The sequence below is a fragment of the Castor canadensis genome, chromosome 7 (assembly GCF_047511655.1).
Source record: "Castor canadensis chromosome 7, mCasCan1.hap1v2, whole genome shotgun sequence".
In the NCBI taxonomy this organism is placed as follows: Eukaryota; Metazoa; Chordata; class Mammalia; order Rodentia; family Castoridae; genus Castor; species Castor canadensis.
This window is the reverse complement of record NC_133392.1, coordinates 26,629,706-26,657,116: the sequence shown is the minus strand read 5'-3', so window position 1 is coordinate 26,657,116 and position 27,411 is coordinate 26,629,706. Positions and strand designations below refer to the sequence as shown.

Here is a 27,411-nt window from a genome sequence, read left to right as displayed (position 1 = left end):
TTTATTTTTGAAATTACAAATCTTTGTTGGACACCTTTGTCAGACTGTAGCCTTGGGATAGGGTGAAGACAATGTGTCTGAGGACAGGAAAAAATGGTTGAGAACAGAAAAGCTGTTTTCATTTTGTAATTCTCTTTTTAGATGACTTGTTTTCTGCTACTGCTAAACACTGCAGTGAGAGAACAGAATGCAATGCTGCTTTACTGTTAGTGAAGGTATATGATGGGCCAGTGTGGGTTTCTGGCTGCCATATGTGTACACAACATCTCTGCTCCTTAGTAGCACACATTTTTTTATCTTAAACATTGTTCAGATAGCTGTATGGTAGAGATTTCAGTCTCGGGGCCTCCCAAAGTTGTATATTATTTGATGAAATTGTTCCATTTGAGAAAAATCTTTAAGAGATGCTGGATGTCCTAGTCACCAAGAAAGAATGCCAAGAGAAACATAAGTACTGAACCTCTACTAAGCCAAGTGAGGGATCAGGCTGCTAATGGTATGGCAACAGCTGGCTCATAGTTACCATTTTTCCCACCATCAATGAGAGGTTAAATAGTTTCCATAATATGGAATGTGGACAAAGTTCCTACCCTAATACAGACTTAAATATGCAGTTGTTTGTCTCAGGCTATTTGTGGTGAATAAGCAGAGTATTTAAAAATGCTCAGGCAGTCCTGGAAAAATTGCAGGGCTTTAAAGTTGTTGACAAAATATTTCTTAAATAAATAAATCTGATTTAGAAATATCTAAACAAGGACAAAGTACTTTTTAATCTGAAGTAAAGTGCATGTGGATATGCCTTTTATGAATGGTTTCTTAAAAGCAACTCTAACATGACTGAAGGATTTATAGCTTTCAGTTATTACAGTTCTTTTAAAAAATTTCTAAAAGCATTTTAGAAAGGCTAGCTTTTGAGGGGCTTACTTTATTATATTAGATTTCAACAGAGCTATGCTTATGATAGAAAAAAAAAATCTTAGTTCTAAACCAGAAAACTAAACTTCCTTGGCTTCAAAAAAACATTTCTGAAATGTACCATAAGAGCTTCAGCTGACCTCTGCAGAGATGGATGTACTGGGTGATTTCTCTAGCAATGGGAACTTAATAAATCTGGGTGTGATCTGCCTCTGGCCTGCTGCTAAGTACACCAAGGTCCCTATGTCCTAGGGTTGGGAGTTCACTTTATCCCTCAAGAAGAGGGTGTTTATTATTCTACAAAGCTTATAAATAAGTGGTGTTTTAATAATACCTAGAGGAAAATTCTTAAAAGAGATGAGTCTTCTTGTGGTCTAAAATTCTTAGGTTAAAAAAAAGGGAACAGTATGTATTTTAATTTCAGTTTTCTTAACTACTGGCAACAGAGAAACTCATAATTTATGTTTTAGAAAGTCAAACTGCAGCTGCTGTGAGTGCTTGCCCTTGGCACTTTTGATGAGACTAGTATTCAGAGAAGCACCATTCTGCTCCAGGTCTTAGACATCTTAAGGAATCCTAGCTCTTTAATAATATGTTCTAGTTGTCCTGAAGAAAGCTGTGACCAGCAGTGAAAATCTTATTCCACTTGTGTGATTTTTTTAACCTCTCAAACTCTATACCCAGAGTCATCTGACTGCTAGAGAATCATCTGGCTAATAAATTCTTAATATAGACACAATACAAAAAGGATAGGTACAAAAGCAAAGTTATGTTGGTCTTTGCTCTATGAGAGCAAAAACCATTTTACAGGTAGCTCTGTAATTGTAATAAGCCACTTAAGAGATTATTTGTGTTTAAGAAAACTTAAGACTGTCAAATTGGGGTGACCATAAATATTCTCTGAAAATTTTAAACAGGGATGGCATCTGTTACTTACAATAGCATTTCTAACCTGGTTCTTCTGAGGCAGCATGTGTTCCCCATGAATACCAGCCAGAATGTATGCTTTGTGGCATGACTTAAGTTAAAGCCACATATATTGAAAGTCATGAGACAGTGTCCTCGGTTAAGTTACTGGGCTGTGTTCCCTATTATTTTGAAGTCTCACCTCACAATCCTATACTAAAAAACTATGTGTAAAAATTCTAAGGCCTATAATATAATACAGGTAATGTTACACCATATAAATTCTTGACTATTTTTTTTTCACCAAAAGAGATCTGGATCTGTTTGGCATTTCTGAAAATGTGTATTTCCTTAAAAGAAGAGGATGTCGAATTGTCACTAAGCCAAAGCAAACCTACTTGAAGACCAACAGCCATTAGTTGTACTACACAAGGGGTCAAAGTCAGTATTAGAAATATTACACTTTATTGAATTCTAGAGCAGCTAGTCTATCCTCCCCTATTGATCAGTGACATAAGAATGGAAGAAAATATATGAAGATTAAAGTATACCACTGTTTAAAATGTTGGAATAACTTCTATACTGGTAAGGCAGTTATAATGCCTTAATGTATACAGTAATGGTTCATTCTTGTTCAAAGCAAGAAGCAAGTTTACCTTGGGATTCACAAGTAAAGTTATTCTCACTGATTGTGTCTTTTGCTTTAGTATGGTTTTGGCTTACAAAGCCCTTCTTTTATTCTCATGTTCAACTTTAAAACAGCAATCAACCCTAAAGGACAAAGCAATGTAAAATTGTAGAGCAAGAACCACAATTGTAGTCCACACTAATGAATCAGACTTGAGGAGAAGGCTGTTTTTTTTTTTTTTCCCCTTCTGGGGGCTTGCTCCTTTGTCCTCTTTCAGCTAAATTCCTTTATAGATGTATCGCAGATTAGAAAAAGGGTGCATTTGTGCTATTAACTTAAAAAATGTAGAAAGGATAAGGACTTTCACCTCAAAATACATTCCCTGCAGTCCCTTCCAGACCAACCCCAAAGCAGAACATTTCTGCAAAGGCAATGTCAGAGCGGCAGCCTTGCCAGGGTCAGTGAAGATACTCAAAGGCTTATGAAAGGAAACTTGACCTCGACAGAAAACTACACTTGATGATGAAAACAATATATTTCTCCAACTGACATACAATACTGTGTAAAGTTGGATTTTGGAGTAACAGCACAATTTGTAGCAACATTTTTGTATCACCTCTTCCTACTGTTCTCCTTGTTCCACTCTGAAACCCTTCACCACCCTTAGTGTATCCAGATACACTATGACATATTGTGATGAAAAAAAGACAAGAAAAACTGTCACAAGCCACAATGGAGCCATCTGCATGCAGTTCAGCCTGACTTTACCCTTTCTTTCAATACAGACTCCATTACAATTTCAAACCATCTGCAAAGAATACAGATACACAAAACTAAAACAAGTATCACCCTATGATTAGAATATTTTTAAGTCTTCAGAAACTTTCTGGACATACCTTTGATGGAGCCCCCCAACCCCTCTCCAGTAGAACCCAAACAAGGACATTCTTTGCTCCTGTGAGTCCTGCCAGAACTTGTTTAAGGGGCATCCAAGGTTTTGGTTTTCCTCCTTATTCTTCCTCCTCCTCCTCTTCATCATCATCCTCATCATGGCAGTGTGTAATTTCCTGGGGAGCCAGCGGGAAGAGGTTGGGGGGTTTAATCTCACTAATTGACCTTGTCAACTGGTGCCGCTTATAGTCAGTGTCTTTGAAATCCACTGATGTGCGGTTTCGGGTGGCAAGAGGGGACTCCATCTCATTGATATCTACATGTGTGTGCTCCACCGTTGATTCATGAGGCATCTAGAACAAAGCCAGAGGCTCAGATTGCAGGCAGAACAAAACAGGTGCTTCCCAAATCCTAATCCCTCTTCCTTCTCAGCTGGCCATGCAGAGTTATAATGACCAGAGATAAGTTATTTGGATATAGCTTAACAGAACTACCTAAAATCTGGTCTGTGCCTGGATCATTTACTACAGACTGAAACTGGATAAAATAGGAGAAATTCTTATTTTCTATTTCACAGCCAAAAACCAGTCCTGAAACAGATCAGTATTAGAATCTCTTTCAATTAGTACTAAGGAAAGAAGAAACTCTTCACCATTCAATGTAACCTCAGGGAGTAGTTACAGTCTGAAGTATCTATTTTGGTCCTATTTTCTTGTGCAACCACATAACCTGTCCATAGGTTTTGCACATAAGTATGTTCAAGTTGGCTTCCATGCCATTCCACAAAACTGGCTTCAGAACTTGAACTAAAGTGTATTTTAACTGTCAAAAGTAACTACTCACCAGGACATGGGCAGCCCTGAAGAGGTAGCTGAATGGGTAATATAGCAGGTTGATGAAAGATGCTGCATAGAGATCAGCATAACGCATCACTTGGCTGGCAAAGAGTGTCTGCCGGGAGCCACTGCGAAAGAGGCTTCCCATCATCCCATAGCACATGTCCATATCATGAGTTACTTTCTAAAAAAAGAAAAAGAAAAAGCTTCTCAGTGGATTCAACATATATTTATTGGGTACCAGCTGTATGCCAGTCCTTTTATAAAATCAGAAATGAGAATCATTTTCCAAGTTTTCTCCCAAATCCTACTTTTTGGATACCTTAATTCGTCTCTGAATGGAGCTAATGTCTGGGCGCTCATTGCTACTGCTGTCAAGGTGCCTGGAGACAAGACAAAAACCCAGTGAAAATCTCCAGAAAGAACATATCTTACAACTAAGTGATTCCTAAAGAGGTCAATGGGTTTTTAGGGAAGAAAACTTACTTGTAGAGTTCAGCCAAGAAAATATCCAAGCTCTGAAGTTCTTCAAAAAGTGCTAGTTAAGATTTGGGAAGGAAAGGAAAATGTTTTACATAAATCAAATAAAAGCACCCAGTTTTTAACTAGTGCTAAAAGTAAAGTAAAATGTTATAGATACAACCAAAAATATAGCCTGGAACTAATTTGCATAGGCAAGTGTATAAATTACTCTTTTTTCTTCAGGAGAACCCACTGATACCCTGCTTCAAACTTGGCAGCAGATGAATATACAATTTCCTTTTTAACTGCCTTTCCTCTTACTTAAACACCACTGACCACAACTTTCCCTTCTAGCTACATGCTTATTCTGAGCTTACAATGTGCCAATTCCTATTCTGCCTCTGGAGAGGCACTTGCATCCAGCAAAGCAAGTGTTGAGTCTCTTAGAGGAAGACTGAGAATTAGATGACTTCTCCAGAGTCACAAAACCAAGAAATAGTAGAGTCAAGTCAACTTTATGAAGTAGGTACTATTATTGCTCCTATTTTTGTATTTTAGGAAACTAAGGTCTAAGTGCATACATTATTTTAAGCGGAAGAGCCAGGATTTCCATTAGAGGCAAGCCAAGTTTCTAGAGTCAGTAACTTTGATCACATTGGACAATGCTCACTAGGACTTGATGATGAACTCCTGTATACAACTATATCCACACCTCACCTGAATAACAGTGTATGTACTCCATATACCCAGTGTGTGTGGCTCAGTTTGAAAATATGATTTGGCCTCATTTTCAGAAGAGTAAATAAATACCAGGAGATAGTTAATATTCAGCACCATTACTGCCCCAGAATCACAGATATGGGCTATTAGCAGAGACACTGGGACTACGACATGTGGTTAGAGAAATATGAACTGTAGAGCAAAGTTCCAGTTCACAGGTTAGTTGTTATTGTACTACAACTTAGGACACCAACATTCTATACTTAACCGCAAAGGGATTTAAGAATTTGACAAGATAACTTTATATAGTTCCACTCAAATTTGGAGTTCTATGAAATAATTAAAGATTCCATTGAAATTTGGGAGGAGATACCCAAATTTCAGAGACTACCTTTTAACCACACTTCATCATTTGTAAGAGAAACCATTCAAAGTAATGGTTTATCAGCTGGGCACCAGTGGCTCACTCCTATAATCGTAACTTTGGGAGGCTGAGATTGAGAATACTGCAGTTTGAGACCAGGCCAGGCCAGGCAAATAGTTCACAAGAACCCATCTTCAAAATAACCAGAGCAAAATGGACTAGATGTGGGGCTCAAGTGGTAGACCGCCTGCTTTGCAAGCATGAGGCCCTGAGTTCAAACCCCAGTCCCGCTTAAAAAAAAAAAAAGTAATGATTTATCAAAGAGGGTTAATTCAAAGCTGGCCATTTAGGTATGTCAGAGGTTTATAAAATAAGAGTAATAGCTCCTTACAACTCTTGTCAGTCCAGACATGCAGCTCCTGTGCAAGCTCAGGAATCACTAAGAAAGTTCGCCATCCTTGCCGTTTCTTTGATTTTAAAATGTCTCCAAAAATGTGATCTCCAATATACAAAATGTCTTTGCCCTTGGCTCCCAACAGATCACAGATGGTATCAGATGAACCTGAAACAATGGAGTGAACAATGAGAAGACAAAAATAAATTCATACTAAAGCCAGCAAAATACCAATAATTACTCTTATAATTATGTGAGGGACAGAACTTTCTTAAAGACAAAGGTTCACCATTCTTTTCATGGCTTCCAAGACAAGGTTTTCAGCTCTTCTATGCTGACCAAGAGCTCTGATAACAAAGAGCAACACGTTTCACCTTATGAATATAACAGTCAAAATACCACCACCATTTTTCCATCACAGATCTGCCATTAAGTTGGCTTTACTCAACTGTTTTTAAAAAAAAAAAAAAAAACCAAAAAAAAAAAACACCTTTGAGAAATACTCCAAATGATTTCAGAATGCTGAGAAAAAGTCTTAGATACATAAAAGAAAGAGAGGAAAAGCTAAACCTTTCAGTGAAACTCAAACTCTTCCTCTTCAACTCATCACATTAGTAGGTAACTAAACTACATAATCAGTAGATGACATTTCTACTCCTGAAGAGTACAGGTAGTACTATGCTGAGAGAACACCAAAGTTTTCACAGTGAGGTCTGTAAAAATACTGTGTAAATACTTACAGTAAATAAAGGAAATCTATAACTCACCTCCTGAGTAGACAATACCATGCTGGAGGGGACCTGTGTAGGTACCAATTTTCAGCTTGCCAGTTTTCTGTGTAAAGAGAATATAGACTTTGTAATACTTCGTCATCTTATCACAATCTCTACCCACATGGCTAACTGACCACAAAGGCAAATAAATGGCACTTATTCTTCTCAATTAGCAGTTTTGTTTGGCTACTTCAGTTAAGACTAAAACTCTTAATTTCAAAAGAGAAATATGGCCATTAAGCTAACAAACAAACAAAAAACCCAACTTGTTTTCTTAGGGAAAGGGAAGTGGGGAAAGGAGAAACATGAAGGACAGTATCCTAGCAGACATATCACTCTCTCAACTTACAGTATCCACTTGACGTAATACTGTGCCTTCTCCAAAAAAGAGTGGCTTTCGTGCATCTACCAAGATCAGGTCAAAGTAGGACTGCCATGGTCGATGGGAGCTCCCAGGCTGGGAAGAAGAATCAGCAAAAGCTCAAACATCACTCCTTAACTTAAGGTACTAATATTTAATCTAATTCAAATGCAAGGAATTTAAAAACGCTAAGTATAACAAGAAGATCCCATTATTTTATTTAAAAATGCTTTATGTCCAGTTATAAGACAAATCTTTTTGGAAGCTGGCAGTTATAAATAATAGATGGTTAATAACCTCTACATTTTAAATCATTTCATCAACTACTTAGTTACAATAACTTATTTCATAGTACTTTAGTGTATGAAAGTTTGCTCATACTCTGAAATGTGAGAAAAGGAGCTAGTTGAAGATGCAAGTAAATACACAAGGGTATTTACTGAGAAACTGAGAAAGAGATTTGATCAACATAAAAACTAAGTGTATAAACTAATATTGAAGACATTATCAAGAAATTTTACTGGTTATGTTTTCAGTATGATGGCTTTAGATATCTATTGACCTTTAACTCATATTGCTAAGTAACCACAAGGCTAATGTAGAAGTTATGTCCATTAAAATTATTTATATCCTGAAATGGAACCATCAAAAGTACGACAGTAACCTTTCAGGCCAAATTGAAGGGTACTGTATACTGTAATTCTGGGTAATCTCAAACATGGATTTGCTGATGTTTATCCATAGAAGTCTAGAACTAAAATTCTACAAGTATGTGACTGAACTGCAATGGTTATTCCTTAAATCTAAGTGCAGCCATATAACAGGAATGAAGACTTCTCCTCTAAATACCAAGGTCAACTGCTCTTTGGGCACAAAACTCAGGATTAACTAATAGTGGAATCTAGAAATTGTCAGGAATAAACACATTCGAACTTTTGTTTTCTGTTAATCAAGTATCTTCCTAAACCTGAAATCTTTCATTGCCACACTAACTTAACAACACTACATAGAAGTTCTTGGGCATAAAATTATTCTGACCCCATTCACTAAAAAACACATAAATACCCCTTTTATTTCTGCTAAGTATTCAAACTGGTAGTGATTTTAAATTCTACTAATCCTGGATTACTGGTAATGTTAATGAGAATCAGACAACAGGATTTAAAATCAGGACTTTTCTCGTTGGGTGACCATTCCTCCCTCTCAGTTCCCAATGATTAAAGGCACTCATCACTTACTAAAGCAGTGGTCTATTAAGTTACTATTACCGTACCTTGGGGCCATGTGGAAAATCAAACAGGTAAGTCATAATTTTCTGGGAAGGAAAAAAGCATTATAAGGTCTATATACTTCTTTTGCAAAGATCTATAACAACTTTTAAAAACATATACAAGCTTTTCAATAAAACATGTCTTTTTTTTCAGTGTAAGATTCACCACATTCTTGTTTCCTCTAAAGTTTATGAAATCATGGCAGTGAAGGCTAGAAATTAATGCTTCATAATATGTAAAAAATAGCTTTTGACATTCTCAGGAAGGATATATACTCCTAGATGTTTCTATACAGACTCATCCATATATCCATCAGCAATTCTCCTAGACACACATGTGAAGGTAAGGAGTATATAAGGTGAGACACAGAGAAAACTGCTGACTCACATGGAAATAAATATTATCAAGTTTTTACATAACAGAACTCGGGGGACTGGAACTTCTTGCTTCAACTATTAAATTGTAATCATCTCAGCAAAAGTTAAGGAATTAGACCAGTTTCTCCACATACTTTAATCATGGTTTAAAAAAAAAGTTTTAAAGATGTAGTAGTAAATTTTGACGGCTAAAATTCAAAACACTTTTGTAGCACCTATTACTATAAGGCTTCCAACAGCAGGGAAGTACAACAGTAGAGGGTATGACTTCTCAAATGTATATAAATGATAGTTCAAAGAGGCACAGAAGCCACTTTAATCATCACAAATGCTTTAAATAGCCCCCAAATTAAACATTCAAATAGGTAACATGTAATCAGAGAAAACAGTAAAAGAATTATTTAGAAAAATTAGAACAGAACTGGAGGTATGGCTCAAGCAACAGAGTGCCTACTTTGCAAGCACTGAAGCTCTGAGTTCAAACCCCAGTCCCACCAAAAAAAAAAGAGTGAGAAAGAAAAAATTGTAACAGTTCTGTATATATTTTTGCTTTCTTCAATCTGTTTTCAAAGTGAAATGGCAAGAAACTATTTTCATTTAATAAACTTCTGTCCTTCTCATTATCTTCACAGTTCTTTAGGCCAAAATGATTTCTCTGTATAAACAAATATGAATATTAAGTACTTACATCTGTGTATTTATAATCACTGTTGGTGGCAAGAAATACTTTCCCTACTTCATTCATCCGGCTCAGAAGCAAAGGCAGTTTTCCCTGAAATACAAAATGATAATGAACAAAATGCTTAAAAAGTTTTGTGGGGGAAGGGCGCCTAGTACTGGGGTTTGAACTCAGAGCCTCACCCTTGGCTAGGCAAGCACTCTACCACTTGAACCAAGCCCCCAGCTTTGCATAGTTTTGTTTTTTAGATAAGGTCTCAGGCTTTTACCCAAGCAAGCCTTGGACTGTGATCCTGCTACCTTCACCTCCTGAGTAGCTGACATTGGAGATGTGTATCACGCCATGCCCAACCATTATAAATATCTTCATATTTACATTTTGGGGTAGTCATATACTGGAATCTGTCCACTGAAAAAGGAATAGGGTAAGTTTTTTAAGGATTAGCTGTTTGCATTTAGAAGTCCCAATTATCACTATCTATTAATAAAGTATCAACATGCAGTATACACAGTGTTTCTAACATATAGATTTGTATGTAACGTGATTATAAAATCATTAACAACAGATCTTTACCTTCCTCATGTCTGCCTCAGGAAAGAGTTTAAATTACCTTGTGATTTCCTGAAGTATGTGATCTAGGTGTGTTAGAGATTAGGAGAAGTTGATTTTAAACATCACCAGCAAATTCTCCGTATGAAGATTATTAGATTTGGCTATACTGTGTATACTATGGTTTTATAAAACACCTTTGCAGAATGAAATGACGTGTGACCAACACATGTGAGGGATTTTCACATCTACCTGCAGATAAATAAGGAAAGCCTAACTCCTGTTGTGCCTGGAAAGAAAAACACCTTTTTCTTCATTCACTATATGTTCCTTCATACAAATTCCCCCAGACCTTACCACTCAGTGTTCTTTTTTGAAATGGTAAGAGGAGGGGAGTGGAGACAGGAAGCACAAAACCTGAAAACAAGAAACCTTCACTGCATTCTGCTACTCTTACTCTACAGAAAAAGAAGGCGCTCATCTTGGAATTGTGTGTTTGCTTTGTTAAAAAATAATTTTAGACTTAGCCAAAAGTTGTGAAAATAGATTCATATATATGTTTGTATATATATTCCTTCCATATATTCTTCATTCATATTATGAATATTATTCCTTAATATTAACATTTAACTATAATATAATTACCAAAACTAAGAACACAGAAAGTGAAAGACAGTTCCAAAAGATAAACATATGCACATTTACTACTCTGTGGCACTTGGAGGAGGGAAAGAAAAAGAGAATGATGGAGTCAACAATATCAAATGCATACATTTTGATAATGTAATGGTGGGCACTGGTGGCTCACACATGTAACCCTAGTTACTCAGGAGGCAGAGATCAGGAGGATCGAAGTTTGAAGCCAGCCCAGACAAGTAGTTCATAAGATCCTATCTCAAAAAAAAACCCATCACAAAAAAGGGCTGGTGTAGTGGCTCAAGGTGTAGCTCCTGAGTTCAAACCCCAGTACCACAAAATAAACAAACAAACAAATGGATTACATCTGTGCAGGTAGAGGACATAACCATATGTATTGGAAACTGCTGAATAATGGGGGGGGGGTGGGAGGGAAGGGATAAGGGAGAGTAACAGAGAGGGGTTGAACTGACCAAAGTAAAGTATATTCACAGCTGGGATACATCAACAAACTGCTTTGAACATTGACTTTGGAATTAAAATGGAAGACAGGACTATAAAAGGTATAGCGTGTGATGGGGGAGGGTACTTTTGCGAAGAGGGGGGTAAATGGAGGAGATGAAGGAATGTGGTTGATGGGCTTCATATACATACATGAAATAAAATGATGAAACCTTTTGCAATTGCCTTAAGTGGAGTGGGGAGCGAATTGCAGGGGGGCAAGGAGACGGTAAGGGCAGCCTAACCAATGTACAATGTAAGGCTATTGAGAATTGGCACAATGAATCCCCCCATACAATGAATATATGCTAATAAAAATGAAAAAAAAAAAAGCAGTGGCACAAATTGCTGAACCAGAAGTACTGATTAAATTCAATCTACTCAAAAAAATTAACATTGGTAAAACTTACTAACTTTGGTAAAGATTATTAGCTTCAGTTTGTATAAAAAGGTTTTAATCAGGTTTTCCAGTAATGTTTTTTTTTATTTTTGGTGGTAATGGGGTTTGAACTCTGGGCCTTGCGCTTGGCAGACAGGCACTCTATCATTTGAGCCCCACGCCAGCCCTCCACTAATCTGTTACGGTATGTTAAAGCTTTTCTCATTATTTCCTGTTGTCAGGCTGAAGGCATTTTAAATAACAGTCACACATTTTTTAGTCAATCTGTGCAGTGCTTATGATGTGAGTTAGATGTGGGTGTGAATCTTGGCTTTACTACTAATTAACTATGTCACCTTGGGCAAGATATCTGTCATCCCTCTAGTCCTCAGTTTCTTTATAAAACAGAAGTTATTTTACTTTATAAAGTAAAACAATACTTAACTCAGAGTTACACAGAAGGTTAAATGATATAGTACACAGCATGGTGATGTGCACAAAATAACCTTCTAGCTGCTATTACGATAATCAAACCAAAAGGACAAAGAACTACTGGATCTTCTTGCCTATACATATGCAGGAAGAACTACTAAGACCCGCGCTCTTGCTGAAAATTCTTGATGATTATACCTGGCACACACTACGCCAAAGAAATATCTTCTCTTGTCCATTTCACTCTAAATATGATTGTTACTCATTTCTTTAATGAGTAAAAGAAGCTACTGCATAAATCTATTTCCCCTTTTAATACTTACATCTTTGACAACATACTTCTCAAGATTTTCAACTGTCTTTTCCTTAAGGGAGCCCTGGAGAAAGACAAAAGAACTAAGAATAAAATTAGTTAACATTTAGTTGCTAAGAAAAATCATGTTTACTATAAACCTCAAAGAATTTATGTGTTTACCAAAATGAAAATCAAATAAAAAGGCCAAGAAAAAGTAGCTTCAAGCCAGGCCTTGGTGGTTCATAACTGTAATTCTAGCCTCTTGGGTGGCTGAGATAGGGAGGATCGAGGTTCAAGGCCAACACAAGCACACAGTTCATGATATCGCATCTCTAAAATAACCAGAGAAAAATGGACTGGAGGCATAACTCAAGCGACTGAGTACTTGCTTTACAAGTGCAAAGTCCTGAGTTCAGGTCCCAGTCTGACAAAAAAAAGTGAATTCAAATATAAAATTATTTCTATTTTAAATTAGAAATTAAAAGACATTTCATATTTTACTTAATACAGTTTAAAGTAAATGCAAATTTAATATTAACTAAATGTTCTTATTCAAGTAGGAAGTATTAGGACAAATAATAGGCTATCATCCACAAAAGATATAAATATAATTCCATATAGTAACTCTTCTAATTAGTGATGCAAACTCATTAACATCTAGAAGCTGAATATCACAACTGAAGGAATGAGCAGCAGGATGGCCAAACAAGAACAAATGGATTCCAGAGAACTAGTATCACAAGAAGGTGAGTCCCATGATCTCCTCCCTACCCCTTTAAACCAAGGAAATTCTGCTCCACTTGTCCTCATGAAGTTATTGCCAGAGTGTGAGCAGCATCTAGATACCTTGTAATGAACCCAGTCAACAGCATCTCTTACATCCTGGAACATACTCCGGTAGGACATGAAGAGGTCCCCATCTTTAAATCCTGTCTCACAGCTATAGAAAGATGAAAAGAACATGACAAGAAATCCAAAAGAGAGTAAATAAAGTGAGTATCAAAAATTGCCCAGGGGGCCCAAAGGTTCCATATCACATGTGTATATGCTGTGGCTAATTAGTAAAATAATTACTCTCTAATGAAAATCCATTTTTGACCACTTAGAAACAGCCATAGTGTTCAATGGAATATAGTAATTATCAACAAATACAAAGTGATAGAAAAATGTATTGAATGGAAAGTGAAAGGCCAAAGTTCCAAAATATCAGATTCTTTATTTCTTTTTAGAAACAGGTTCCCACTGAAGAAACATTTAAAACTTAAAATTGCTTGTTTAGATCCTTTCCACCCTCACTTTCTGACATTGGCCCTAGGTACAAAGGTATTGTCCAATTTCTACTGAGCTTTGTAACTCAGCTTTCCACCAAATTTAATGTCTTGAAGTTGGAGAAGGCCTAAGACAAGAAGTTAGCAAACTCTGGCATATGTGGCTATACTTTCAGCAGTGCTATACAATTCCCCTCAAAATGAAAAGGATAGCTTTTTAAAGACTTAAGCAAAATTTTGCTTTTAGAAGATACACAGTATTTATTCCTCAATGAAATCTTGCTGGGCCTGGGAATGAAACTAAATTACCATCCCTGAATGGCTCCTGGGTAGCTGCTGTGAAATGAGTTGGGGGGTTTTAGTGTAATTCTGCTTGGACAGATAATCATCACACAAACCTCCCACTCAGTTGTCACAATTAGCACCTCTGCTGGCGTCTTCATTCCCAGGAGAAGCCAATCAGAAGTGGTCCCTTCCAAACATGGCTGCAGCACACTGGCAAGGAGAGGGGCCGTGTGGGAGGTGAGAGCCTGCATGGAGCTGCTGGTGCTGTCCCATCTCTCAGGCTGGCAATGTGGCATCTTTCACTAGCACTAAATTCACTTTAGAAAAGCAGAAAAGACCTACAATGGCCAGTTCTCTAAAACCCTGTACATTAATTTTAAAAATCAACTAGAAAAAGAAAATTGTAGTATACACATACCTGGTATATCTGGGACAATTAGTAAAAAAATCTACTAGGCAGGCCAACAGGTAGGTCTCTGAAAAATGAAGAATAGATATTCATAAGCTCTAAATGAAATAATTCAAACGTATTTCATTACCTCCCTTGAACAAAGACAAACGGTCATAGAAAGAAGGGACAGCATCAGTACATATAAGCAAAGAATGAGTCTACCTGGTAGATTGAATAGTGTGTTCAGAATGTAAAATCGTTCAGTGTCATCTCGTTGAATAAATTTATTTGGATACTGCTCTCTAGTTTCTGGTCTGAAAGAAAAATTTTTAAATTAACTGACATTTATAATATTAACATAATTGTGGTAAATAGTCATTACTCAAAAATTGATTCAAATATTTTGATGCCTATGTGCAAGACAGGGTTCCAAATTAAACATGAAGGTAAACAAGCTCTGGCTCTAACTTTTAAGAAGTCAGTTCTCAGTCTGGTAGGGGAGGTGAGGCACATACACATACAATAATAACAGGATAAAAAAATCACAATTATTACAAGAAAGTTGCAAAGAGGTAGAAGAAAAGTAAGGGGAAACTATTTCAATTTAAAGGTAGAAGGAAGTGAATGTGAAGAATGAGGCAAAGACAACTACCAAGGATTCATGTAAGTGCCACATAAGAGCTGGGTTCTAAAGTCTAAATCTATCAGTTCAGAAGCTAGTCCAAATTTAGTAGAGAAAGGAGAAAAGAGAAAATTATAATACACTTCAGAATAAGAGAATGCAATTTACAGTTGTTAAGCATGGGGATTAAACCTGTCAGAACTAAATTGTAAAAAGATTATTAAACTGGTAGCTAGTTTAGGATAAACTGGAGAAAGGAAATGTGATGTATTGTAAAAATGGCTACAAATTCTTTCTGCCTCTTTGAAATGCAACTTTGTGTCTCCTCCCATTAGAGGCTCAGTTTATTTCTCCATCCTTGAACACAGGTGTAAACAGCAACAAATGAGATTCAGAGACTTGGAAAACACTTGTGCATTAGGACTTACCCTCTCCCACTACACTTGGAACTCTGAGACTACTCTGTGAATGCGAGTGAGATACTCTGCTAGAAGATAAAAGGGTACATGAAGAAATGAGGCACCCAACCCAAACCTGCCAAGTGACAGACATGTGAAATGAGGTCATTCTAGATCAGATGCTAAGTAATTAAATAGTCCAAAGAGATCAGGTGAGCAACCCCAGAACTGCCCAGCCAACTTTCAGATTTTTGTTTTTTTGAGACAGTTTCGTTATGCAGCTCAGGCTGGCCTTAAACTCATGATCTTCCTGCCTCAGCTTCCCCAGTTCTGGGATTATAGGCATACATCACGCCCAGCTAACTTTCAGAATTTTGAGCTAAATAAAATAGTCACTGTCTTAAGCCACCATGTTTTGGAATAATTATGCGGCAAAAGCTAACTGATACAGAGACAAAGTAATGGGAAATCAGCAAGGTGGTTAATCCAGTAGTCTAGGTGAGAACAGTAGGGCCTGTTCTAGTCCAGTGTCAAGGAAAATAAAGAAAATGTGTACTTTTCTTTTTGGAAGGGTAGGGAGACAGTGCTGGGGATCAAGCCCAAAATCTTGTGTATGCTATGCTAGGTAAGCACTCTATCTCTGAGCTATATACCCAGTTCAGGGAAAAATGTATTCAAAAAGATTGCCAAGGGAAATGAGTAAGAACAGGCAACTGATTGGATTGGCAGATGAAGGATATAAGAGTTAGAGATGATGATGCTTATACTAATGTCTTTGAGAAGTGATTGGTACTGTTAATAAACATATGAAAAATGGATAAGAAGTAGATGTAAGAAGAGTTCTACTTTGACTACACTAACTTGACATAAACAGATTTTTGGCATGCAATTAGACACAAAGGTCAGGAATTTAAAACAAGGCCGGCATAGTGGTGCATACCTGTAATACCAGCTCTGGAAGCTGAAGCAAGAAGATTGCCAGTTTGAGGCCAACCTGGACTATATAGAGGCAAAACTCTAGTCTTAAGTAAAAATTAAAAGAGAGACTCAGATTTGAGAGATAAAATCATGAAAACTATTAGAATAAAACAAGGTAGAACATTCAGAGTTAAAAAAAAAAAAAGCCAGTGAAATGGACAGAAGTCGTTGGAGATATACAAGAAGCTTGAAGAAGGGAACGATATTAATAAAAATGGATCAGAGAAACTAAAAGGGAGGAAGAATAAAAATAGAAAAATGTACAATTCTCACAGTGACTATAAGCAAATTAACAAAGTTAAATAAAAGAAAGCAAATATATAATGCTTAGGGTGACTTAGGTAAATTCTTGCTTAGGTTTGTTAATTACAAATGGCACAAACGAGTTAGGCACATAAAATGTTAGCTACCTGTCTTAGTCACCTCTTAGTCATCCTTATGAAATAAAGAGTTTCTAATTAAAAAAAAAACTTTGTAGTATTAAGACCTCATCTTCTGGCCTTTCAAGATTTTCTATAATGACAAATAAGGTAGAAGGGAATAGTAGCAATATATTGTCTTCAGTCAGGTATTGTAAGATGACACTATCTCCTTAGTTATAATACTCTCCTGTTACCTCCATCATTAAAGAGCAATTCCTTTAATAAAGATAGTTCACAGTTAGTTTTTAGGCAGTTACAACTCAAACTGACTTAGCAATTCCACTTCAATTCAAAGAGAGGTAATGTATCATAAAAGAAGGAGAACTGGGGCTGGCGGTGTGGCTCAAGTGGTAGAGCACCTGCCTAGCAAGGGCAAAACCCTGAGTTCAAAGTCTCGTACCATCAAAAAAAAAAAAGGGGGGAAAGGTGGATGAAACTTTCCCAGCCTGTCAGATATGTCAAGGTGGATGTTTACTTCACACTGCTCTCACAATGTACACCTGAGACATGAGTAATGTCAGTAAAGAATATTGTATTAGATACTTCAATTTTAAGTGGGGTACTCAGATTTAAGGGAAGAGCTGGTATAATTTCAGTTATCCTCTTATCACAAAAAAGTACTTGCCAAAAGACATCTTTTCAATAGTTTCATTGTGACTAAAAAAAAAAGTAGTTTTTACTACTTTTTCATCAAGAATGACGTGAGAAAGTTACAAGAGAATTATATAACCTATTTTGGTTTTAAAAATTGCTGTTCTGAGAATGAGCTCCTCAGTTACTCATCTTGATAGTGTGGCATCTTGACATGTGGATACTCCCTAGTACATGAAACAGCACCACAAGTAAAAACCAGTTCAAAGATGCCCTGTGCAGAAAGTCAGTGCCCTGTCTTGACAAAGTGTTACTTAAGCACTGGATTAGTCTACATTTGAGGAAGATGTCATGGTGAAATATTTCTGCTCTCCTTTTCCAGGAGTTTTTGAGTTTGTGCTCTAATTAAATTAATTTTACACTTACACACACACACACAAATGCTGCTCTGAGCCAGGTGCTGGTGGTTCCCAGCTACTTAGGGGGCAGAGATCAGGAGGATTGAGGATTGAAGCCATCCTGGAGCAAACAGTTCTAGAGACCCTGTCTTGAAAACAACACATTATAAAAAAGGGTTGGTGGAGTGGCTCAAGTGGTAGAGTACCTGCCTAGCAAGTGTAAGGCCTTGGGTTCAAACCCTAGAGTCCCTCTGCCCCCTGCAAAAAAAAGTTGCTATTCTGACCCTATTACAATGTCAATAGTAAATAAGTAGAGAAACTGTCAAATTGTGGTACTTTGATCTGTAAAGAAAAAAAATTGAAAAAAAAGAAAAAAAATAGGAATGCTTCACCAAAAAAATAGTAGCTACTAAATTTTATCTATTGTTTATTAGAGTGGAAAAGTCCAAATCAGTAACAACAGTGGAAATATTCTAACTATGAAAACACAACTTATACAGTTTTTTTTTCTTCTTTTTTGCAATACTGGGTCCAAACCCAGGGCCTGTACATGCTAGGCAAGCACTCTACCACTGAGCTACATCCTAGTCCGTATTATCTTTTCTTTTGTGTGACAGGGTCTCATTATACTATTCAAACTTTCTTTGTGATCACATTCCTGGGCTCAAGGATCCTCCTGCCTCAACTTTCCAAATAGCTAAGACTACAAGCAAGCAACACTATACCTGGGATTTACCCTGTATTCAGGGTACCCTCTATTTTAAATGTTTTGTGTGTGTGTGTGTGTGTATGTATGTGGTACTGGAGTTTGAACTCAGGCTTTGAACCATATACCCCACTGCCTTTTGCTCTGGTTATTTTTGAAATAGGGTCTCACTTTTTTACCTACATCAGCCTCAGGCTCCTATCCTCCTACTTAAGCTTCCTGCACAGCTGAGATGACAGGAACAAGCCACCACACCCATCTTTGGTTGTTGAGATTGGGATCTTGCTAACTTTTTGCCCTAGTTGGCCTCGAACCGCATTCCTCCTGAGTAGCTGGGATTACTGGTATGAGCCACCACACCTAGCCTTATGTGTTTGAATCACATAAATGTCTCAAGCTATTCATTAAAATATAAAAAATAATGTATTAGCTATTAAAAATCTCTTAGTCATTTAAATTGCTACAGTTTAAAAGTTTTCAAAGCACTTTTATGTACATATCTCTTCTATGCAGCTACCTGAGAACTGTATTAAAAAGAAAATAAAAATCTTAGAATTTCAAAAAGTCTAAACTATACTTCTGTTTTAAGCAAGTTTTTGGGATTAGCTTTCTTGAAAGATGCTGTATAATTAGAAGGCATTTAATTTAAACAAAATGTAATTACTAACTATATTAATAAGTAAGTTTGGTTTTAACTGCCCAATAAATGTTAACTAGCCTTATGTAAAGGAAAGGCTCTTTAATGGTGGAAGGAATAGGAAAGTACAGTACACTTGTAGAGACAATGTCATCTTCATATTGTTTAACTATAAAATACTAGGAAGAGATGGCTGGAAGTAGGCTTCAAGTGGTAGAGCACTTGCCTAGCAAGTGTAAGGCCCCGAGTTCAAACCCCAATACCTCAAAAAAATTTAAAAAAAAGAAAGAGGTTACAGGTTCTTTGTACTCACCCTCTTATGAAGTTAAATCCATGTGCACAGACCAACAGGTTTCCATAGGCATCAACTTTCAAAAGATTTCCATATAGTGTGTCAAAGACAAGTCCTCTGCACAAAAATGATCACATCACTGATAGTACAAAGTAATACAAGTAATAATTTTATGTAGTACTACTCAATCACCATGAACCAATCTCTAATTCAAGCTCTGTAGCAACTCAGGTATTTCCCAAAATAGTATAACTTTGAAGACTAAAGTGAGTGAATATAATCTTAAAAACGAGTTCAGGGACTAGGGATATATAGGGATATAGCGGTAGAGTGCCTGACTGGCACGTGTGAAGCATTGGGTTTGATCACCAGCACTGAAAAAAAAAAAAAAAGACAAAAACAAAAAGAATCCTAGAGCAACTAAAACATTTTTTCCACATAGATAAGAAGTCACAATTGTTTTCTTTTGGGAGTAAGACTCAATCAAACAGGTATAAAGTAGAATTCTTCTGATTCATTCTAAAAGTCTTTACATTTCCTTGGACAACAGAGCTGGCCTATATTTTCCTCTATTAAATGTTGCATGTGGGACATATATGATAGTACTTCACATAAACACCATTTTTCTTCATCTTAAATCTTTCTTACCAAATTCAGAAATGCAAACTTCCAAGAAGGGTTTGATTGCCAAGTTAAATATATTAGCAAAACATTTAACTGTCCCCTAACATCCAAAGGTAGGACAAATGGGACCATCTGTGATTATAGCCTATCATCTTTAATGATCCCTTTTCTTACACACAAGTGCATCGTCTTTAATAGCAATAAACTGAGCTCGACTCTGGAACACAAAAGAGCTATGCATGGTGGCAAAGGTTTATAATCCTAGCATTTGGGAAATGGAGGCAGGATTTTCAAAAGCTCAAGGCCAGTCTGGGCTCCAGATCTAGACTCTGCTCCAAAAACAAACAAACAAACAAAAACAAAGCAAAACAAAAAACAGAAATATAAGATAGAGTGGTTTTATGTTGACTGAGTAGTACCATATGCATACATGAAAAGTTCATGGCAATTTTAGAATCAACATTAACCAAAACAACCAATAAAGAATTATTTAAAGTATTCTTTGGACAGGGATAAATTTGGAATTACTAATTCTGAGAATAGGGGGAGTGGTCTTAATCCAAAAATATCTTGAAAAATTACCTGGTAGGGAATGTAGAATCATAAGCAAAGCTGAGCAGCTCCTGGGGATAGCCAATAGAAACTAGTCTCTCCACAGTAAGCTCAAAGCCAAGGGACTCATATTCTGGGGACTTGTACACTGCACAAAAAGAAGGTTCTCATTAGCCAGAATACAAAGCAGCCCATTAAAAGAGAAGGCAAATGAATGAGTTTCTATGCTTTCTCAAGTCCTCCTTTTCCTCAATTTGCTATTTTTCTTCTTTCCCCTCAAACTCTATGTTCTGTACTGCTCTGAGCAATTAAGAGAATTCAACTGTTAGTCTGTGGAAATAGGTCATATTATGTCAGGAGCAGCAGACAGAAGAATTTTAAAACATTCAGAACACTGCTTTCATTCTTACACAACCTATTCTAAACATTTTTTCCCTCTATTCTTTCATTTCCCACAATCCAAAGGCAGGAAAAAACCCTAATAATAAACAGCTATGACATTAGCTAAGAAAATATAAGTAAACAGAAAACTAAGCAAGATAATCTATATTCGAAGGGTTTCCTACACAACTGATGTAGCAATATTCAAAATAAGTTTTTTTTTAAAAAAAGCATTTCCAGAATTCCTCTTTGGCTTAGCAGTTGCTTTGTACTCTTCCAATCAGCATATTTGTTCTACTTGTCATATTAATTTGTTTTCTTATCAGCCCTAATAACATTCTAGCCTTCACAATTGCATATTATAAAGTATTATTGCAAACAAACCATAAAAAGACATGTCTAAGACAATTAGGAATATCTGCATGTGAACTAGAAATTAGTCATTGAAGAATTATGATTCATATTAGACATAATTGTGGCAGGTGAGTACATGCAAGTGTATGTAAAAACATTTCTCCTTATCTGAAGGAGCATACTGTTTGTTACATTACCATTATGGGAATTTCTCTCTACTACTGTGTCTGAAATTTTCATAATGAAAAAAATCTTTTTAGAGTTATTACTGCAGTTCACCAAAAAGAAACTGTCACTCCTTTAACATGCTTCTTCCAAATAAAATATTTAAGTTAGCAACCTTCCACCAATGTCTAGGAGTGGGTAAGCCACATTAAAAATAAGAATAAAATTAAAAGACCTGCTCATTTGCTAAATGCCAAGTGAGACAAAAATATCTATCCCATTCTTACAGTGTCATCACAATGCAGCTTTCACTGTACTAGCAACAGTTCTTCCCTTCTACTATTGAATCTTTAGCCTTCAGCTCAGATTGACTTTTCACTGTACTTAATCTGCATATTTAAGTTAGTACTGATATTTTAGTGAAAAAAAAATTCTACTTTCCCTTTCCCAAAGCAATCTTTAGAATATTTCTGGAAGTATATAAAATAAATCAGTAATAATGACTGCTTCCAAACACAGTGAGTGGCTATGTTACCCAAGGAGAACTTCAGATATCTTTAAAGCTTGCAACATACTGATATATTTATCTATTTTTAAAACCAAATTGAAATTTTTAAAAAGCAAGTTGGGCTTTCAAAAGTCCTTTAATAAGCATCATCAGAGTTAAAAAATCAAAAAATAAAGCCTACATTTTGAAAGCCTTTTAGGAGATGCCTGAGTTTCATCTCAGAACAAGGCCAAAAGAAGATTCTTGTTTCTTTTGTTGTCTTGGAGGTAATGATGACTGAATGTTAGTGCTAAGTCTGGATAACATTTTCAAAGTGGCTATATTTCCTCACCTTAACCCCTGCTTTATCCTCCCCACACAACCCCCCAAAAACAAAATGTTGAAGCCTTAACTGCACAATTCCTGAATCTGTATGATGTACACTGTGGTAAAGGAAGTGACACATGTTCATACATATTAACAGAGTAAGAGCTAGTGACAGGCCTGCTACCCACTGATGTTAATTTGAGTTATACTGAAAATAGAAACTAACACCTCTCACTTTACTGTCCCCCATGCTCTCACCCCAGTTGCAAGTAAATCTCATTTAACAAAATTTCTGTAAAGCAAAAATTACTTCTCCATCCCAATCAAAGCTCCATTTGTTTCAAACAATATTTAATGAAATAAAATTCCAACGTAGTTATTTGGGTAACTTATTGACATTCATTATTATAGGATCTGGCCCATATAAAATGTTTTCAAGTATTAATTTTCAAAAGAATAATTTGCTAAATAGCCTTAAGTATGGGGAACAAAAACCAAACCTTAATCACCCCCATGAAGCTCACCCCAAAAATCAGCAAGTTTCCTAGTTAGTGAATCAGGTAACAACTATACAGTGATGGAGTACCTGGTGACTGAAATCTAAGTCTATGTGTCAACTAGGACTAAAGCTCAAATTCGGAATTTTTAGTAAAAACAAAAAATGCAGGGAAAAATATCTCCAATCTCTACTTTGCCAGTACAAATGCCATTGTAGCAGAAAATGAAACACTATACATTTGCCACACTGTATTTATCCAACAGGCAGAACTTCCCAAATGTTCAACTGAGGAGACTTTCTACAAATCCAAGTACAGAAATTGACACTTTAAATTTTCTTTTTCTCAGTGAGTATGGGGGTACTTCACAGAAATAGGATGTATCATCTCCATTTGCTCACCTGAAGTTGAATACAAGTATCAGCTGATGCCAAAATTTAGGTCTCTCTGAGTCTGATCTGAAACTCTTTGTGATGGGGTATACAATCACTGGTATGAATCTTTAGATTGCACAAGCCATCAAAACTTAAGCTTGGATGCTGAAATGTATTATTTTCCCACCAGTTTCTTTCAGCTAGTCCAAAATAAACTTCTCTAGTTTCAGGTGGGAATGGATTTACCAAAGACAGTCCAAGTTCCATTTTGACAACACTATTTCATCAAGCTCTACATTAATCAGCAAGACCTACAAGCTATTGACATTTTCTCATAAGCTTCTCGGATAATCATTTCAGCAACACATACTCCCAGGTCATTAAATCATCTGCTAGAAAGCTATACAAAATTCACCCAGGGCTGAGGGAGCAGAATTCAGCTGCAGGAGCATGAACTTAGATGTCTTATTCTAAGTGTCCTTTGGGAATTAGACACATTTGTTCTGACCTGGTTGCAAAAATTTCTGAAGCTTACAAAGTATCTTTTAAAAGTAAAGATTAAAAAGCAAAATTTCTTTTTTTAATCAACCAGACCCTCAAAGCCAGCCTTAGAAATTGCAAGGAACCATATCTATCACCTCACAAAGTAGAGCTCCATGCCTCTCCACAGCTGCAAAGGCTCTAATTTCAGTTTTGTTTTGTTTTTTCCCACAAAACTGTGGCAAGTAAATGATGCACAGCTTCAAGCTCAACTCTTACAACCGACTTTCCATGGTTCCAAAATCTAGCTATCAGCTTCAAAATAAATATAACCTCACACACTAACTGCTTACTTATTCTCCAAAGAGGTCCTAAAGCCTACCCCAACTTATCCAATCCAATATGTAAAGACAAAGGAAGAAACTGTTTTAAGGGCCAGAGTCCAAAAAAAAAAAAAAAAGGACTGTTTCAGCCCCTAGGACAGCACACAGTGTTCTCAGGTTATGTAACTAGACTAATATAAAGAGAACAACCAAAGCTTTCAAAGTTGAAGCTTACTGAGAGCATTTAAAGATATTCTTTACTCCATAATCTGTAAGAAAAAAACACCTCTTCAAAAATAACTATGCGTTGTGGGAATGAGAAGTTGTGAGCTTTGTTTTCAGTAGATGCTGTTTATACAAGACAGAGTTTATGTTAAAGGAGAAAGTTCCTTTGCAATGAGCAGAAACTTTCTGCATGGAAGTTTGAAATTCTCATGCACTTTTTACCTTTGCCACCAAGACATACTGTGTAGTAGCTTACAGATTTTAGAAAAATAAAAGGCAAACCTCTACAGAGGTTCCAGCCTAGCAGAGTGCTGCTGCCAAAATGAGAACTCACATGAGACAGATGCAGATGCAGTGTGTGTCACTCCAGTCTTGAAGGAGTTACACTGGCTCTCCTGTTAAAAAACAAAACAAAGCAACAAAACAAAACAAAACAAAAACAAAAGCTGGTTTTAAAACTGTTGTGATGGGCTGGAACAGAGAGATACCATTTGGAAATTGGTATTTACAGGAGTTACCGCTGCCCTCCAAGTTAGAAGCCTCTGGTCACTACTAAAATTAGACCTAACTGGCCTTAACAAAACAAGGGTATGGAAGATATACCTAACTACTGTGTATTATGTATTTTTCTGACACCCTGAGTCTGGAATACAAGTCAAGACTGATCCTGAAATGTGAAGCCAACAGAGAAACAGAAAAAATCCATTTGTCTTATTTTCTCTAGCACATTTTAGGTTAGTATGATAGAAATTGAATGCAGCTGGTAAATGGTGATTAAAATTAAACCATGGCTAGTGAGACAGATTAAAGGATATAAAAACAAACCAAAACAATCTTATCTTGCTCTTAAGTGTCCATTTAAACTGAGTCTACATATCAATTTCTCTACTCTTCAGTACCTAAATCTATCATCTTGGTATGCACTAGAGCCAACTACATGTTACTAAAAATCTAACCAGAGTCTATATTTGGAATGGAAGGAAAATTTTAAAATTTGATTCTGTCAGTATTTGTGTGATAAGCAGTTACAATACTCTACTTCACAAAGTTAAGATACCACCTAGTCTAGTAAAATAACTGATTTTAATATACAGATGCATGTCCTATAATATCTAACTTTGTATGTAGTCATTTTTTCCAGGGACATTTAAGTTTTTTAAATATGTGAATGGAATCCTCCAACTCCTGGATATTTTTGTGAATGGGAGATAGTACTCAATAGAAGAGCAGAAATGATCAAATGTAGTATGTTAAAATACTAAAAACATTATAACTAAAAAGCTCCAAGACTACCACGAAAAACAAAGTCCAAGCAAGCAGCCGGCCATGGGGTGGAGATGGGAACTGAAATTCAAGGCCAGCCTGGGCAAAAGTTCTTCAGACCATCTCAACCAACTGCCAGGTGTGGCAGCCTGTGCCTTACCTCAGCTAAGCTAGAAGGCAAATAGGAGGACTGCAGACCAGGCTGGTTAGGCATAAAAAACAAGATCCTATTTGAAAAATAACCAAACCAAAAGGGCTGGAAGCATGATTCAAGTGGTAGAGCACCTGCTTAGGAAGCACAAGGCCCTGAGTTCAAACCTCAGTACCACAAACAAAACAAAACAAAAGCCCAACCAAGTCATGCAAGCATTGTAATTTGCTTTTCTGCTATAAGTATAATCAATGTCAACAATCTCTATCAATTTACTTATTAGGATATGTGAAGTTGGTTCTCTGTCATTATAAATAGAAAAGGTAGTAATGGACATTTTTCATTGAGAAAATGTTAAAAAAAATCTTTCCAATTTTCAGAGGACTTTTTCTAGTTTACAAAACTATCTGAAAACCTTAGCACAATATACACAAATGCAAGATCACAAATGATCTATAAAAGATTCAGTTTCCTAAGACTATCTCAATTTTAATTTACTTAAAAATAAAGAAGCCAGATACCATGCAACACATTTACCAATATAAATGTAAAACAATTACTATATGTATAAATAAGTAAAATAAATAAATGGACTTTGAAAGACTGCCAAGATTTCTGTTCTTAAAAGGCAAAATCAAATGATAATTAAGAGACTTGTTTAAGAAATATTAAGCCAGACATGATGGTACACACCTGTAATCCTACCACTCAGGAGGCTGGGGCAGGAGGACTGCAAGTTTGAGGTAGGTCTTGGTTAAACAGTGAGAACTTGTCTCAAAAACAAACATTAAAGAACTAAGAATATTTGAAAAGTGTTTATTTTAAAATAAAAGAAAAAAGATTAGCTTAAAATTTCCCTCTCTGAGAATCTGTACACTCATTAGGACTTTGTATTATCAGTAGTATTTTCAGTTTAAGACTGAAAAACTGGAAATTTAAAATTACCCGAGGTAATTTTTAAATATTATTTAACCAAAGTAGCTGCTTATAAAAAAAGACAAATAACTAATACATTTTTCCAAAAATGATTCCTGTTCTAAAGTTAGACGAATTTAACAAGCATTTGGGTATCTACTTGTGTACCAGGTACTAGATGCTGACAAAAAGCCAAAGGACCATGGTCCTTAGCTAAAGGAGCTTGTAGTTCATGGTGCACCTTAGGGATATACAATGAGACACTTACAAGTTTTAGAAGACCAATAACATAATATAACTAAGAAGGCACAAAGAGACAGAAAAGAGGCCAATTAACTCAGTCCAGGAAATCTGCCCTTAAAAACTATGAGGAGTAGAGGCATGGCTCAAATGGTAGAGTGCCTGTCTAGCAAACACAAGTCCCTGAAACCAAACTCTGGTACCTTCCTACAGGTCTCCCCCAAAAAAACACTTTATGTATGATTTATGCAGACTTATACAGATAACTCATTTTGATAGCCAGTATCTCAAAAGGTACTATATAAAGCTTACTTGACAAAATTTCTGAGATTCAGGTTCACCTAATATATTCCACACATCTGTGTCACAGTGAGGCAAGTGAATCTGAATGTGTGGAGTGGGCTAAGTGAGGATACACAGCTAGCCTACAGGAAGAAGTGGCTATTTAACTACAGCTGAGTTTCCTGAGAGAATGAGGGTCAACTCTGTGCCAATTGTGTGAGAACAGTAAACTCTATTTTTATCTATAATTCCCAATTTATAAATGCTGACCCAATTGAACAAACATATACCCTTTGAGCCAAACTATGGTCTATGGCCTGAGTTGTTCCATGATATTCTACATAAATTATACTACTAATTGAGATGTTTTGACTATAATCTTCAAAGAGTCTTAGAGAAACAAATAGAATTTAG

General features: G+C 36.3%; 1 protein-coding gene across 15 annotated transcripts in view; it reads right to left on the bottom strand.

Moving 5' to 3' along the window:
- Positions 1–2,263: 2,263 nt before the first annotated feature.
- Nt5c2 (5'-nucleotidase, cytosolic II) overlaps positions 2,264–27,411 on the bottom strand; it is a 152,749-nt gene continuing 127,601 nt past the window's right edge. For 12 of the 15 annotated variants that reach the window (XM_074078406.1, XM_074078407.1, XM_074078397.1 and 9 more), the window contains 15 exons: positions 20,564–20,681; positions 19,379–19,474; positions 14,536–14,627; positions 14,341–14,398; positions 13,216–13,309; positions 12,398–12,451; positions 9,587–9,670; positions 8,524–8,565; positions 7,239–7,346; positions 6,884–6,950; positions 6,114–6,284; positions 4,663–4,714; positions 4,499–4,559; positions 4,184–4,360; positions 2,264–3,693 (listed from right to left, as the gene is read on the bottom strand). In XM_074078406.1, the coding sequence (XP_073934507.1) occupies positions 3,460–3,693; positions 4,184–4,360; positions 4,499–4,559; positions 4,663–4,714; positions 6,114–6,284; positions 6,884–6,950; positions 7,239–7,346; positions 8,524–8,565; positions 9,587–9,670; positions 12,398–12,451; positions 13,216–13,309; positions 14,341–14,398; positions 14,536–14,627; positions 19,379–19,474; positions 20,564–20,681 (1,508 nt within the window). In that variant the 3' untranslated portion in view covers positions 2,264–3,459. Of the gene's footprint in view, positions 3,694–4,183; positions 4,361–4,498; positions 4,560–4,662; positions 4,715–6,113; positions 6,285–6,883; positions 6,951–7,238; positions 7,347–8,523; positions 8,566–9,586; positions 9,671–9,845; positions 11,123–12,397; positions 12,452–13,215; positions 13,310–14,035; positions 14,202–14,340; positions 14,399–14,535; positions 14,628–19,378; positions 19,475–20,563; positions 20,682–27,411 lie in introns of those variants that run through there. The other 3 variants (XM_074078410.1, XM_074078408.1, XM_074078411.1) reach the window with 3 other exon arrangements.